Raw genomic sequence first — 17,422 nt, forward strand, 5'->3', positions numbered from 1 at the left:
GACTTCATCGCTGCAATGTTTACTTTGCAGGGATGACCCCCATGCGACACACACACACACACACACGCACATACACACACACACTAACCAAGGCAGCGGCCAAAATCACCCATTTAGCTCATTTAACCCTGTGTTGCTTGTTCATAAAACGTACAGCCGGTCTTGTGATGAACCGGTCGGAATGTTCGCTCACGTTTTCTGGGGTTAATGTTAACAAATAAATTAAAAAACAAGTTCCACCAAACCGACCCACCCCCCCCCACCCCACCCCCGTATTGTATCAAGCTAACGTTAGCTAACTACTGACTAACCAGATAATATTAGCTAATTGACAAGCACTTACTGGGCAGAATGGCTCTTCAAATGACGAACAAAGTTTGAAGTTGTCGCCTGGCTGTCCGAGATGTTTATGTGGCATGTCTTGCACTGTGCTGTTCGTCTTTTGCTGTAATAATGGTAATTCCGAAAGCCGCAGACAATGACTCTCAGTACCCCTCCCACTGACATGTTGATGCCTATCTGACATAAGAGGGCCTGTTTCACCAATAAACACGTAAGGTACGTAGAGAGGGCATGACTGATTGACAGGGTAGTGATCCAATCATGACAACGCCGTTCTCAGCCTGCACTCCTACCGGGTAATCGACATTATTTTTTTAAATTAATTTATTAATTTTATATTCTAACCGAAAACATGATGTGAATAACACTCAAGTCATTCAAGTCATTGTGTCTCAAGTCAAGTCCCAAGTCTTTAACTCCCAAGTCCGAGTCAAGTCTCAAGTCTTTTATTTTTTGTCAAGTCAAGTCACAAGTCATCAAAACAGCGACTCGAGTCGACTCGAGTCCAAGTCACAATGGCTCGAGTCCCCATCTCTGCTGTTAGGCATCGTCTTAGATTCGGAGCCTAATGAAGCTCAGCCTAAGTTCAGTCAGGAAGACTTTCTTTATGCTATATCCATTCACAATTCTCTCTCTCTATCCTACTCCCACCACTTCAACCAATCAGCTGACTATGAGTGTTCCCTCTCCTAGTTAGCCAATCAGACTTTGCCACAATAACCTTCAGCCATTCAGGTTGCTATTGCCAAACTTTAAATCTGTCAACCACCCTATCCAGAGCCCAGGACCAGCTCATCAAAGCCCATTCCTCTTCACATCCAGATCCTCAGCTCCCTCTTCATTTCATCTCATCACCACCACTACCCTACCTATGTCTACACTCCCTGATCTACTACATCCTTACCAACCTCCTGGAATAGATTATATCACAATGGGGTCTTATCGCTTAAGACTTTTCACATTTTTCATACTTGTGTGCACATGTCAATAACTATTTTCTCTCACAATGAGTCACTCCTGATTGAACGATAGTAAGCATTTATACAGGCCTAAAATGTATCCATGATGAGAAATACTGTCACAATCTGTTATGTAAGAACAAGGGCATAGATAGGACCTCATTCAACCGAACCCTTCAGGGTGACAAACACGCATAAAACACACCAAACCTTTTGGAAAATGTTTTATGAACAAGTCAAAATACAAACAATAAGACTGTAGAATATCAGAATCCTTAAAAACTAATGCCTTCAATTAAACTGAAAGACACTTGCTGCATGTCTATGTCATACAAAATGTCTGGCTGACTCCTAGCTGAGTTCAGCAACACCCCCAACTCCGAAAGCTTTTAATATTTACTGTTTTATTACTACCAAAGCTCCTGAGCCCAAAAAATGGCATCCAGGACAGCCCTAACTAGTATTTCCCATTTTATGATGCAGTTGACATAATCGCATGCTACCCTTCCTCAACCACATCTGTGTCAAGCCGACTACAGTATATTGGGAGGATCTGAGAACTGTGCCTGCACTGTGATCTCCTCAGGGGCTGCACACCATGGGTGATCAAAAGCATCCCCATGAACCTCTAAGACATGTTATGTAGTACACATCATGTGGATAAAACTATGGGTGCCCTGCAAGTATCAGCATGTTAGCGCTTCATTAAGCAGGTGCCCTTTAGACAGCCTTTCAACCGATGCAAATTATACTCCACACTGACCTGAGCCCTGCTCAGCCTTGCTATAAAACACTGTTCTTTTTCAGGCATTCACTGTATATATATATGTATAGCTTCATAAGCTCAAAGTGCAAATGGAAAAGCAGGATTATCATGATCATCAGAGGAGCAGGGTTCTCAATGACTCTGGTGTTACAACACAAAAGAAATTATATCATGGTGGCACTGCTTTGTCCTTCTTTAAGAAGCTCTCTTCAGTAAGTATTCAAACTCCTTAATTTGTTATTTTCATGACTACATTCCACCCTGATATAATTATGATTCATATTTGCCAATTAAATTAGGCATACAAGGCTTTTAATAATCAGGGATATTATACTGTGGGACTTGGTACTTGTTAATGGGTACTTGTTAATGTAATATGCTCATCTGGCCACATTCGGTATTCAAGGTTCATGAATAAAATTGTGTGTTTAATACTTTACTAATAACGATTAGTGTGAAAACACATGCACATCTATCTTGGCCAGGTGCTCAGTTCAAAAGAGTGTACAATGAACTTATCTCTCAAATCTCCTGTTTGAACTTTGTACATTTTGACCTGAGGATGGCTCTTTGTCAGGTACTGGGGAATCACATGCTTTGCTAAGAGTCCTCAAGGTGTTAAAAAGTTATAAATATAACACATATTTGGACAATAATAAAGTGCAAACCAAATGGGGCTGGAAAAATAAAGCCAACGTACAAGTGTTGAAAAGTGCAGTTCCTCAAATGGCCACTTGAGGCTGGATCCAAAGCCAGTCAATTCCCACAGACCCCCATGTTATAATGCCAAAATGGTTACAAAAAAACGGGTTTGATCTCTATAGAAAGCTTAGGAAATATTTTTTCATACCTTCATATCTTTCACTGCGGTATACATATATGACAGTATATATGTGTGGCACTAGTGGCACATGATGCACAATATTAACAATACATCCTTAATACAGCATCTCCATATGTGTTTAATAGAAAGAGGAGCATCTGTATATTTGACAGTATTGAAAATCATACTGTCCAGATTTCTAAATACCTTGGCATACTTAAACATCTTGATACTGCCCAAGCCTACTCAATAGCTCACGACCCCATTCATGACAACTGTGTGGGTTGTACTGGCTCCAAAAAACCCCCCAAGATATTGGAGTTCACAAACAATTGGGTGACATCACAGTGGCTACATCCATTATTTTTATACAGTATGTGGTAAAAACAGTATGATATTGTTATGCTCAATTTGCTTAAAGAAAATATGTCAATCTAAGACCACTGTATGTGTTAATAAACAGGTCTGATTTATAATAAAAGTTTTGCAAAGTCTGGGCTTTATAAAATTCAAGGGCAGGAAACTAGTAACCTTCAACAGCAATGGGTAAATGGGAAAAAACTGTGAATAACCAGGCTATAGAAAAATAAATAATAAAAAATACTTCCCTAAATAATGCATGGCTTCTCCCACTTTATGTCAAATATTGTCACCGTGGCTGTCCTGTCACCAAAAGACACACTACAGTGTGTCACAACTCCCTTATCTGCTTTGATCTGCACACACAGCACCATCTTCCGTGAGTGGCACATTTTATATTAAGTACAGCCAGAACACATCTCTCATTGTGTAAAGCTGCATCATTTCTGATGATTTTTATAAGATGCAACAGAGTACACAGTCTGTAATCAGACACCACCACCACCACCACCACATCACAGCCATCCTCACACATCAAGCTTAATTCATCATCCAATCAAGACTATGACTATAATCCCCTTGTGTTTATTATAGCTGCTGGCTCAGGAAATGCGCTTTGTCCAAGGACTGTCAAGCTCAGCCAAGATGCAAAAACATTTTTGCAAAAATCCAATAAGGCCAGGAGGCATTGTGGCTAAAGGGTTTGGTGAAATGGTTTGGGGCATACGTGGGTAATGAAATGCTGCTTGTCAGTGACAGTAAAAAGGCTTATCAATTAGCTTCCCTTCACTCTCTCTCCCTGCCTACCTTACTTTTATTTTCCTTCTGTCTGCAGCTACACAGGGCCTCTGTGCAGCACTTTGGGAAAAATATCTTTCTTTCATATTCATCATTTTTTACTGCCTCTATATTCACAACAAAACAAGTTCTTTCATCTTTGATACACTGTCTGCCTCGGCTCTCCTCAAATAAACTCTGCCTGTGTAGGGGAAGGTAGGCTTAGATGTCTTTAAACAGAGCCTGCACTATATTGTGTGTTCATAACAATAGCGCAGCAAGCTTGAAACAATTAATTAGCTTTTAACTGGTGACTGGTGATTTTAAAGCTAAAAGCAAGATCTTGGCAATTTGGGGTTGAATATAGCATAGAGAGAATAATGAATGGATAAAGTCATGACTGCGCCACATTGTCACAACTAATCCTTTCGTAATATTTTACATTAGAGATATGATACAGCAGCTCAACACAGCATGGCAGAGACACTGTAATGTCAGTGCTGCAGTTCTCTCTTCTTCATTTTCATTATTCTGCCTCAATCCTCTCCTCCACCCTGCTCTGCTGGAAAGTCGTTCTTCCATGTAATTTAAAACAAACAACAGCCAGACACAGATAAGGGCATGACAGGCAGAAAAATAATTCTGCTGCCTTCCTTCATCTGAGGGAGTCTAGAAAGGTCACCCTCGCCACTGCCAAACCTTGTATTTGTGCCCGCAGGGGGGAGGGCGGACGCGGGGCAAGAGGTCACAGTGTGGCTTGGGTGGTCTGACGCTTTGATCAGGCAGGAAGTCATCCAAAAAACTTCCTCAGTTCCTGGAGGGGGAGCTGACGGAGCTCTAGGCAGAGGCTCCACAGGCAGGGTGAGGATAGATGGGTGGATGAGGGGATAGAGGGACAGATGGATAGTTGATCTCTGTCCAATCAGGAAAGACATAAAGAAAGCTGATGCATTATAGGTTTGATTCATCTGAAATTAATATATGAAAACTACCAAGTGATGGTCATGAGCTTGCTAACTGAATGAGTCTTTGACAATGTAAAAAAATAGAATTTTCATTGTAAGTTATCGGCTGGAGTGCAAAGTGTGCAGTAATGAAAAATCAAAGTGAGATTTGGAGCAGTCAAAGTAACTTGAACTTTAGTACATACTTTTCCTCCTACCTCTAGTGCTGTTTATCTCATCTAGATTGTTGGGAGTGAGTTGCAGAGAGTTGAAGATATCGACCATTGACATGTCTGTCTTCTCTCCAGTATAATGGAACTAGATGGCACTCACCTTGTGGTGTTCAAAGGGCCAAAAAAATGCATTTGGAAATTTGCTCTCACAAGCAGGAATGTTGGAGATATCGGCCGTAGAGATGTCTGCCCTCTCTCGAATAAAATGGAACTTGATGGCTATCAGCTTGTAGTACTCAAAGCACCAACAAGTCAATTTGAAAAACTCAACAATGTCTCTTACCAGAAATCATAACTTGGTTACTCAAGATAATCCACAGACCTTGTTGTAAGCATTTGCTGGAAGCAGCTATTTTCTTTCTACCAAAATACACTCACCAACCGTATCACCACACCGAAGGAAGTGTGCATCTACTCATGTACAAAAAGCTCCTGCTTGTGACAGTGCGAGATGCAGACATTTATGACATCCTCCTCCTTGGCTGAGCTGTAATATTAGCTAGCTTAGCGGTGCTAGGTTAGCAGTAAATGCTTTTTCCTTCTGTGCGGTGATATAGTTGGTGGGTGTAGTAACAGGCCAATAATTTCTACATGAAACTGCCCACATCAAGGTCTGTGGATTATGAAGTAACGGGGCCATGATTTCTGGAAAGAGACATTACCGTTGAGTTTTAACAAATGTATTTTTTTTTTGGGGGGGGGGGATTCGACCACCACAAGCCGAGTGCCATCTAGTTCCATTATATTGAAAAGAGGGCAGACATCTGTACGGTCGATATCTCCAACACTTTGCAACTCACACCAAAAACAATCTAGATGATAAATAGCAGTACAGGTAAGAGGAAAATATGTATTTTGATTTGGGGGTGACCTGTTTCTTTAGGCGTGAAGTTCAATTTTGACCTTGGAAATAGTAGTTTTGCAGCAATAGTAGTAATAAGATGCAATCGAAAGCTTCAGGTAAAAGGCAGCAGTTGGACCTTGAGTTAAGATTATTGGTACAAATAAAACTCTTCAGTCTCCCCTTAGTGATACGTTTTGACAACCTGCTTCTATGTTGAGACATTTTTACAAGGTGTTGGCATGCAATATTGTGTTTCAAAAGTAATTTCACATGAAGGCCATCATCTGGCCTGTAAAATTATTACTACAGGATTTTCAAACATGCATACTGGCAGTTCAACGCGGACATAATAAAAAGCTTAGAGCCCCGTGGCAATTTCTGCAGACCTTGAAGGAGCAAATGTAGATGCAGATGCTTGTAAGCATAAAAATAAGATAAGCTAAAACTAATGTCTATACAAGAACCACAAGCATAAAGGATTCTCACTGACTATCAAGGATAGTAAACATTTTGAGTGCAGACAGCTCTCAGACATGTACAGTATACAATACACCATCTGTGGCTGTCAATGTTCTAGCCGTCTTAATTACACCTACGTTGCTGATGCATCATAAACCGTAGAGAGAATTATTCTGTCATCCATCTCCGCCGGTGACATGCACTTAAAAGCTGTAAACTATTCAGTTAATGGCACACCTGCAGAGCTGGCGCAGAGTGAGCCGGAAGGAGTTTATTGGACTTCTCAACGTCAACTTCGAGGGGGGATTGATCCAAACTTTTAGACACCACTCTTGTAAAAACTCTCCAGTGCCCACACCGCATTACCTTAATGCATTAAAGGCACTTTACCCTCCACTTTTATATCATGACGTTCTTTAAGCAAGGAGAAAATAAGACTCTGGGCTGCGGTGTGTACTTACTGCAGGTACTCTATGAAGAGGGGATATGAATGATATCAATCAGTGAAAAATCCTGCATCGGCTAGTGGGTGTCCTTTCTAACTGACAAGATTATAGGGGAGCTTTGAAGCTGCTTTTATTGGTTCCTCCACTTCATTTGGGTTTACTTAACACCTGGGAGCTTTCATACCAGCACATCGCTGTACTAAAGCACTATTTACAGCCCCCTGCACAAATTTTTTTTTTAACTTATTTATTTTTCCCCTCCTCTGTCAGCCTTTAATAAATTCATAGAGGTGTGATTGATTTGAGGGTCTCAATAACAGGACAGGCAAGGTGGATGTTTTTAACAGGCACAGAGGACTATAATGAAGGGGCTTCTTAAAATGGCCACCCTACTGTTCAGAATTCACAGCCCAAACCAATTCTTCAGCCCCTCTCGCATGCTGACCACCTCTGGAGCAGTTTAAATGGGCTATTTTGGCTCATTTGGGGCTTGATTGATACACAGAGGCGGGGTTGTTAAAGTAGCAGAAGGGCATCTCAGTGATAAAGACAGGGTCATCACTGAACTAAAGGGGGCAGCACTAACAAGCACTTGGATGGCTGGGTTGGAAGCCTCGCCACCTGAGGGTAGCAGAGGGAGGAATAAATAAGGGTAATACGGTGAGAGGTTTTTGAAGGAGAGGAGTAGGGAGAGGAGGTGATGGGGGGGTGGTGAATGTGGGAGGGTGAGCAATGGGGGGTCAAAATGTGAGAGCTGCTCCCGCCGTGAGCTTCTGCACTCCTTCCAGGGGCTTGTGATGAAAAAGAGATGGAGACGTTTGGGGGGTTGGGGGGGGGTGGGGTGGAGGAAGTGGCCACCCCCCAGCCTTGCAGGTCAGCCGCTCACGCCGTGTGACAATGGCGTGCACCACCTGCCTCCATCAGCATGCCTTCCACCTCTACTTCAACCCCTGCTGTCTGATGGAACTCTTCCCATCTATAAACTGGCAACAGCTTGTGCATTTGTGAGAATCAGCCCCTCCATTCGCACATTATGGACTCAGATGTGGAGACAAACACAAAATACTGGATGCTCAGTGTTTTACTCTGCAAAGCTGGATTGATGAGGCTCACAACGACTTAAATGATGGCGCATCACATACTAAACCAGGGGTGGGGAGTGTGTGTGTGTGTGTGTGTGTGGGTGGGGGGCAACACGGCAGCACAAACATGTGGCGGGATAGTGACGAGAAAAGAAAACAGAGAAGACAGTCCTTAATTGCCTTTTCAGTCATTAACAGGGTCCCACACCTCATGAAACATTAATTACACCAAGCGCTGAGGAGATAGGGATGCTTAATTAGAAATTATTCACTGCGTGGCGAGAACTGAGCGATAGCATTTCAGCAGCATGTAAATTGTCCGTGTGAGATCTAAAAGAAGCACGGCGAAAAAAAATCTGTGTAATCGTCATGCTTATCTGGCTTCCGCTCACTTGACTGTCTCGTGGAGTGTGATTCCCTTTTACCTGATAGCATGTTGAGTGAAGTAGGACATGTGTTAACCCTCTGTTCTCCTGCCTTGTTTGCTGCTTCTTCCCTCACCACCCCACTTACTCCCATGGCTCTTACCTATCCTATACCTCCTGCGTGGTTCATAAATTATTTACACCACCCTGCTCTTCCCCCTACAGACAGGATGTAATTGACACAGAGAATCTGTCAATTACCCTAACATCTGGGGGGGGGACCGACTGGTACATCGCTCTCCTGCTTTCAGCCCTTCGCCTCTCAACTGTCCCTCGTTCTCGTTCTTTTTTAGCCCTATCTACAATCTACCTCATCTCTCTCCACGGTAAGACAGTGGCCAATGACATGACTTTAACGCACTTAATGTGAAATACCCTTGACACCGTTGCCCCCTCGTTGCAGTTCCAGGCGTTTCCCCTAATCTCTGGAGCAACTTTAAAAATGGCCCGCTCCTCCCCTCATCCCCGGTGTATTGATCTTTCTCCCCATCCAACGATTGCCACCACATTTTCCTGTCGTATGTGTAGCTTGTGTGTGTGTGTGTGTGTGTGTCTGTGTGTGTGTGTGTGTGTGTGTGTGTGTGTGTGTGTGTGTGTAGAATGTCCTTCCTATCACAAGATCACACAATGGAGTGGTAATAATGTCACCAGACAGTACCTAAGGTAATGGATCGGTCTCACTGTTACATGCAGGGCTCCTGGCATAAGTGCCGGCCTTGGGAAATGTCAGATGAATATCAGAGAGCAGGCCCAAGTGCTAAGAGTTAGGGGCAGGGGATATCTGTTATGGCGACGTAACAAAACGCATTAAGAGACATGCACGAAGCCTATTAGGGGCGTGCACGATGGGGATGGTAGAAATAGAATTTATAGGTCTGTAGAGAAACGTGCGAAATTGAAATAATGGTGAAAGACTTGGGACACTAACCTGAGACCCTTGGACCTGACTGTCTGCACATTTGCTTCACATATGGATCTCTCCATGTGAAATCAATACAATCGTGGTAAAGAGTCACTAAAAGTGCAGCAAAATATGTGGGTTTATGAAGACAAGAAGCCTCCTGTTAAGTGAAACAAATGAAAACATTATCATATCATAGCTATAACCGTATAGAAATGAGAGTTTCATATAAAATAAAACTCCCCCTACACTCATAATTGTGTTTTTCTTATGTTTATGTCACCTAAAATGTCTGACCTTGGCTATACTGACTTGTATTTGTGCAATGTTTGTTACCAGAGAGGGGTTTTCACATTCCTCCACTGAAGGGGGCAATGTCTGTGCACTTCCCTAAAATCTGAGATTCAACCCTACACTGGGCAAACTAGAGTAGCTACGTCATGCATACAAAAGCCAAGTGCTATCTAGTGCCAGCAACACTGGCAAAGAAACCTGAAATTTTCCACCTTTTTTACCTTTACTATAGGTTATAGATTACTACTTACCCTGTTAAAAATGTAATATGTAATGTAAAAATGTAATTGTATGTAACTAGTTAGCCTACATGTAACTAGTCACTTCCCAACACTAAGTGAAGAGTGAATTCGTCAGCATGGAGAGTAAAGGTAGCATTAGCATAGTTTTGACAGTAAACATGGTAGACTGTGCAGTTTTTGGATGTAAACCTGACCCTGGAGGCTTCTTCGACTATCTACCAAACACCCCATAGTAGCAGATATTCTTGTATGTTTCAAAACCACTAATGCTGTCTCAGCCACCGACAGTTAGCCAACAAGCTAACAAGCTAGCAAACAACATAAACAAAGAGAGGATGTTACTTAGGCCACACTTAACCGTTCTGATAAATCTGCTAGTCACTGATTTTGGTGTACAACAGACTCTTCATCTGAGTCATGGTCTGGCTGATGCTAAAACACGCACAGTTAAATCTCTCTGATGTTTCCTCTAACGTTAATGCTAGTGTCTGGACATGCACTGCACTTTTACTGGTCAACCTCGCACTAGTAGGGCTGCAGAAAGCAGAAAGTGAAAGTCATTTCCTGTATCTGTGTCACTTGGGTTTTGCTACTGCCCCGCCCTTTGAGGAGACTAGAGGTGGTCCAGAGTCAGATTATGACCAATTCTTTTACCATACGGTCACCAAAGTACTGGACCTACATACCTTCCAAAAATGTTGACAGTACAATAGCATTTTTCAGACAGATGAATCAGGATAAAATTAACTCAGTTTGAGACATGTTTCTGTCTCAGCAGGCCACTCTTGCGCAATCTGGCAATACAGAATCTCTTCTGTCTATGGTGCTGAACTGTTGGTCCAGTTTCACTGCAGTGCTGTAGACGTTTCCTTCCAACGGGATGGACAGAAATCAATATAAACTTAAACTTTAAACCATGAATTGAAAGTTAAGACCAAAATAAAACTTGTGTTTCTTTGCCTAATAACACCATTATTGTTATTATTTAACTACTTTTGGAGGGGGAAAATACAACATTATAAGACTGATATGATCTGGGTTGATATCAGACAATAAGCTGGCAGATAAATACCAGTAGCAAAACAAGGAGCAAATATGGAAGCGTATATAGTGTTTTAATGCTTAGAATCTGCTTTCATCCATCCACACAGCTTTGACAACACTTCCAAACAAGCTGGAGGGATAAGCAGAAGAGAAGATCATACCCACTTAGGAGACTGTTAGTGTATGCCATTTTATACCATTAGCGCAGTCTGTAGTGTGTCATCTTGTGTATTAGAGTATCTTTGGTGAAACCTACTGCAAACAGCAGTAATGGGCAGGGTAGAGGCCAGATCAACAATTTCTCAATGAGGGAGAAAGACTGGATCTGCACCCGGCCCTTTTTTCTATTACAGTAGGTGGGAAAACCATGTTAAACGAACTATTAGCATTAGTGTAAGTATTTACATATTTAACAATATGTCTGGACAGGGACAGTTTACATTTTGGGATGCCTACTACACAATTTTCTTGGCAAGCATGCACCTGTTTAGCTTAGCTTAGCATAAAGACAGAGCCTGGTTTATATCTTGTGTGTTTTATCCATAGAAAACTGTGTTAAACATGCCAGGCTAATCATTTCCATGTGTTTTCAATCTCTGTGCTAAGCTAATCTAATTGGCTTCTGCTGTAGCTTCGAGGAAATTACTATGTATATACCACAGTGTTGAAGTAATCCTTCAATCATAATGACATTGCTGAGTTTATGTGAGGTACCACTAAGAGTTCTAACTTTAGATATATTATGTTCTTTGTGTATCTCCCATAGAGTCCCTTTTAGCTGCAGCAATAAATGATTGAAGAAAAAAACGCATTAATTATTTTTTCTTCCTTGAAAACCCCTTTTATTACCAATATACATGGTCTTATGTTATTTATATATACAGTATAAATAACAGAACACCTCAGTGGGAGACAGAGAGTTCTTTCATCTCAATTCAAGGAGCTTCGCATATTTTTTATTTTTATTTCTTTTTTATTCTGCTCTTGGTCTAACAAACTCAGTCGTAAAAGAAGGACCCTTACCTGCTCTTCAGATGCTGGATGCTCCCGAGGCACTTGAAGCGACCGTTTACCATGATGGCCATGCGTGTGCACAGTGCTTCACACTCCTCCATACTGTTGAAAGAATTGGGGGTGAGTGTTGCATAAATGAGAAGCGGCAGTAATACCAGATGCTTGAGTCTCTTCCATCCCACATGAAAGACAATGACATCTTGAAACTGGTCTAGTTAGTATAATGGGGGTATTTAAGGGATTTGTGTCATGTCTGTCCTAGAACCGCTAGAACGTTCTGTATTCAAGGCTGGCGCATTGATCAGCAATGTATTTTAGAAAGGGTTGAACTCAATCAATTTCATACTGTGTCAACTCACATTATTTAACTGATAGAGATCTCTGCTGATTTACTTCTCATTCACAGTTAAAGTTTGCATCAGAGCATTTTTACATGTCTACTTTGACACCTTAAACGGACGACAAATTTGGTAATTAGAGGGAGAGGAAGGGGCCATCTGTAGTTCTTATTATCTCATTTTTTCTCTTTGGGTGTTGGGCTGGAGCAGGAGTCATTTGTAGTTGAGGCAGAACCTGTGAAGCCTTTCTGAGGAATGGTGCAATTAGGATTATGACTTTGTAAAACCTGGTGAATCTGCCACTTAACAAAACACAACCACCTGGTCATGCCATGGACGATTGGATGCCACTCAGCCACACTGCCACATGGACGACAACAAATGGTTTTATTTCTCCACAAAGGGAAAACATGTAATGAGGATAATATATTTCAAAAGGAACAACAGCACAGATTATTCACATGCACTGCCAGGGGCACAAATGATTCAAAAAACACAGGCAGTGTGGGAAATGGTAAAATGAATAGGCATATAAATTGGTAATGTTCCATATCGGCCTGGGCCATCAAGTTTTAAGTTTCACCCAAAAAATAGAAAGACAGAAATAGCCATTTAAGCTTTTTCTCCTCGCTCAAAATGCCCCAAACTGGCCAACACTGGAGGAGAAAAAGTTAGGACTAACTTTGCTCCAGGAAGTCTTGGATAATGAAAAGACTCCAGCACTGATATTGACAGTTTCTCTTTTCATGGAGGCGAAAAAAAAAAGTGTCAGTCAGTCAATATGCCCTCATGCTTCATGAAAGCTTTATGGCAGCCAGTGTGGTTCTGGCAGCCAATATTAACTGCCACGCAGGAAACAATACCTTGCAACTAAAGTGTAACTCCAATCAATTAGAACTACAGTATCTGCAGCTCGCGTTAAATTTGAGGACAGTTTGGTTGCTCTGCCTTCCCCAGTGAAGACTATTTTGACTTAGCGCTGTGAATCCATCTTAGAAAATCGATAGATAAAGAGTGATGTTGCACCTGTGTGATGTGAGAATGACTGAGCGTCCTTCTTTGATAACACTCAGGATGCAGTCCCACAGGAAGCGCCGGGCTTTGGGGTCCATCCCAGTGGTTGGCTCATCCTGCAACAAATACATCCTCTTTAGAACAGTTTACATTATATTAATTATAAGGGGTACCATAGCCACTAACAGCAAAAGTTGACTTGTAACAGATCATTTAATTATATGTTTGTTTGAACAGACATGAAGATGAGTCTCAAATGAAAGGTAGCCCCTGAGTAGTAGGGGTGTGAGGAGTCATCCAGCTGGATGGATGTATTAATCAGGGCTGAGTTGAATACTCAGATGAAAATGAATATCTGACCATGTACATTTTTGGAGTGCGAGTATCATCTGAGTACAAAGTGTCAACATCTGCACTCGTAATGAAAGGAAAATCCTCATTTTGAAAGCAGTGTTCAATCTCTTAATCTTGTGATGAAAAATGATCTGAAGCTCAATCCTGTAATTGTTATGTAAATATTTTTTTTCTATTAAATACAAAATATAGCAACTTCTGATCAACCCATATCAACTTCATGCACAGAATTACAACTTCTGGTTTGGACCCACCCCTTTGAGGTTGAAGTCCCAACCTCCTCCGCAGTTATGCCAATATTTGCTGCTTTGTTTCAACAATGTTAGGCTGAAAAAACATGCATACCAGCTGGCATTCAACCATCAATAGCTGCGGCGACTTAAACCAAAGATGAGTACAAAAAAAATGCAAATATGAGTAATTTGTTAAGCTATGAGTAGAGGAAAAGTCTGTTAGCTGCTAGGCTCATTTATGCAATTTAAATTGCCTAAGCTAATAATGATTACTAGCAAAAAACAATTGTTTTGTCTATGAACCCTGACATTATTATTGAGTTGAATTTTATACTTGCTGTTAAGTCTAAAGTCTTAAGTTTAAAATAAACTGTACTGCACTAAACCAGTTTCTATTATTTACAATTATTTATTTGTTGTTGCCTGTTATTAGTTGTTTTTTCTTTGTTAAATGATTGTGTTTAACAGGCTATTGAAACTAGTGTTTTACACACCTACTGAATAGCTGTGTGGAGAAACATAACCAGCAGCAACAGGCAACACAAAGCAGTAAGCACATCTCAAAATTACTGAACAATCATAGATTTTTGGATTGATGTGAAGGACAGCGCTCTCCAACATCATCAACAAAACATCAAAAGAAGGACATGTTTTTGAAGAATGATGTCCCATCTGTCCAGCAAAGGCCCAGAGATGTGTCCAGTGTTTGCCAAGGTGCACTGAAGCTGCTCTGGCAGCTGGTGCTGACCCAACACATTAATAAGATCCCTGTTTTGTCACCTTTCTGTGTGTGTTTACATGCATTTGGGAGAGGAAGAAGTGCGAGGAAAAAAATAGGGGGGGCAAATAAAAGCACAGACATGCCTAGGTAAAGTCTGAGTATACCCATGAACTCATAATGGAGACACATACTGAACACTCTCCAACATAGCACAACACACACACACAGAGTCTCAGTGACTTGCTGTTTCTTTTTCCTCAGGGCTAGTCTGTCCGTGCATGATTAGAGAGTGACAGTACTCAGTCCATTGGCTGGTTTCGTTCCAGGCCTGGTTCTCTCTCACTAGCAGAATCCTACAAATCCCATGGGATATTTCCATCACCGTGCCCAATGTGTCCCTGTGCAAACCCTACGTGGCACTGCCTCAAGGCCGCCTGGACTCCCTGGGCTCGCACACAATACTGAAACTGACACAGACACGGACAACACATTATCCTGCTGCCTCAGAGTGAACGCTAGCCTGACCCAGGCGAGTAAATAAGTAGGTTTGGAAAAGTGCAGCTCCATAGGCCAAGAACCAAGCCAGAAAATGGACACGGTTGCAAAGATTATTCTGTAAATGTAATTCATTATGGATTACCCACAACCTGACTAAAATTGTGATTAGCAGCATAATCTGATGGATTGCTTCAAAGCATAAAGTAATGCATTTGTTACAGTTTTCAGGCAGCCAATTAAACAGCAATAATGTTGCACATTTCAAGCTGTTTCTGAGTATGAACTGGCATTAAAATCTATTTATATAATGTAATATTTCTGCTTTATTAGACCATGTGATGTGGTGGATGGGATAACAAGTAAAATTTGCAATAATCTTAATGAAAGTTTATACTTCAGTTAGCACCCACAGGGAGCCCCCAGAGTGATTTAAGGTCATTAAAGTTTGGCCCTCATAATAAAACGGACACAACTTCCTAATGCGCATTAAAGCCGCTTAATTGAAAGCATGTGACGCAGTGTATTCTCAGTCATGCCTTCAATAATCTTCCATCAGTGAGAAAATGCTTTTGCCCTCACTTTTAAATCCTGATAAATAGGAATTTAATAGGTGCAAACACTGCTCTGTGTGCTCTGCGTTTTTGAATTAGCTCTTTCTGGAAATAAAAAAAGAAAAAAGAAAATAATTAAAACATGACCAGTGAATGACCCCTGAAAAATACGCCCTTGTCATCCACAAGTAATGTACTTGTAATCCTCAGAGAAATTCAGTAAGGATTTACCACACTGATCGGCCCACACTTGTTTTTTCTACATATTTTTACAAGCATACGTTATCCCAAATTCCCCTGCTCTGTCATCTTCATACTACAGTCAAGTCTCTGTGTGCTTGTTAGGAAGAAAAAGGACTCATCTGCTGTAATCCAAACATCTGCACAGCATCAATATTGATTCAAAGTATTACACTCTTAAGTCTTAATAAAACAGCAGCGTATCACATTTTCACCGTGTACAACACATCAATAATGATGTTTCTCACCAGGAAAATCACTGGGGGACATCCAATCAGGGCTATGGCTGTAGAGAGTTTACGTTTGTTCCCACCGCTATAGGTTCCTGCTGACTTGCTGGAGTATTTGACCAGCCCCAGTTTCTGGATCCCCCACTCGGCCACCTATTGAAGACAGAAATCAAAGTGACTAAACCTAATATGATGTCAAGAGGAGTGTTAACATGAACCCCATCATCAGAATTTCCATGATGGATGATATTTGACTTGGATCTCCACTGTATTTAAAGTGGAAACAACTTTTCAACTCTCCCCTGCCCCCTTTTACTAAGTGGTATTACTGCTGGTCGCAGAAACAACCAGTACAAGTGGTCCCTCTCAATCATCATTAATGACCCACTAGAAGTGTGTGGCGGTGTGTTCATTTCAAGAGACTCTGTCCTCTGCCTGTATTTTATTATTTACTTCTTACTTAGCTCTTGTTAGGACATTTCTAGGCTGTAACCTTTGAGCACAGTCCCCCGTCAGTAACAGCACACAGATGAGATCAGGACTTTATAAAAAGCTAGTGACCAGGTAGTAGGAGAATGCAGCCAAGGGGAAGCTACGAAAATCACAGGCACAGCGTTGGCAAAACACCAAGCAGGCAAAGCTTGTTCCAAAATTAGAGTGAATCAGGGGCTGGTTTTCACTTTCACTTTTGCTGGTAAGCACTAAAGGAAAGGATGGGGATGAGGAGCAACACAGAGTTGGCCTGCTTTTGTGCTGGACAGGTAGGTGCTGGTGGTTAGCTTTGTTAGCTTGCTAAAGTAGCAGCTTTTCCATTCCAACAACTGTAACGTTCCTACAGAAGTACAGTAGCTTTTAGTGTACGTATAAGCAGTGTAAGGAGAAGGGGCCAATTTTGATTGATGTGTTTACAAACAGTAATGGACATTTAAAGCACAGTATATCTTTAAGCATTTATGCACAGTGATAAACAAAGGTAGTGTAAGAGAATGGCATAATGCAGTGTAATATCTAGTGCAGGGCACCAGTGCAATTTTCTTGCTGTGTATGTTCTGGTCTATGTTGATCTGAGTGTATTCCTGAATGTTAATTGTAGTTTGATTGTACATGTACAGGGATATGTAATTTGCGTACATGGAAAGGCTGGATGCTGTCACTTTGCTTGATTCTCCCGAATGCCCAAGACAAATTTCTTCCAAGGGACACAATGAAGCTTAATCTCTAATTACCTTATACCTTATACCTTATGCTGCCGGCTCGTTAACATGGCCGCTCCAATGATGTCACTTAA

General features: G+C 41.4%; 1 protein-coding gene across 3 annotated transcripts in view; it reads right to left on the reverse strand.

The window, feature by feature from the left end:
- LOC117246311 (phospholipid-transporting ATPase ABCA1) overlaps nt 1–17,422 on the reverse strand; it is a 215,661-nt gene that overhangs the window by 18,772 nt on the left and 179,467 nt on the right. For all 3 annotated transcript variants that reach the window (XM_078164219.1, XM_033610171.2, XM_078164218.1), the window contains 3 exons: nt 16,153–16,287; nt 13,320–13,423; nt 11,965–12,057 (listed from right to left, as the gene is read on the reverse strand). In XM_078164219.1, coding sequence (XP_078020345.1) covers nt 11,965–12,057; nt 13,320–13,423; nt 16,153–16,287 — 332 coding nt within the window. The remainder of the gene's footprint in view (nt 1–11,964; nt 12,058–13,319; nt 13,424–16,152; nt 16,288–17,422) is intronic.

The sequence above is a fragment of the Epinephelus lanceolatus genome, chromosome 22, assembly GCF_041903045.1.
Source record: "Epinephelus lanceolatus isolate andai-2023 chromosome 22, ASM4190304v1, whole genome shotgun sequence".
Lineage (NCBI taxonomy): Eukaryota > Metazoa > Chordata > Actinopteri > Perciformes > Serranidae > Epinephelus > Epinephelus lanceolatus.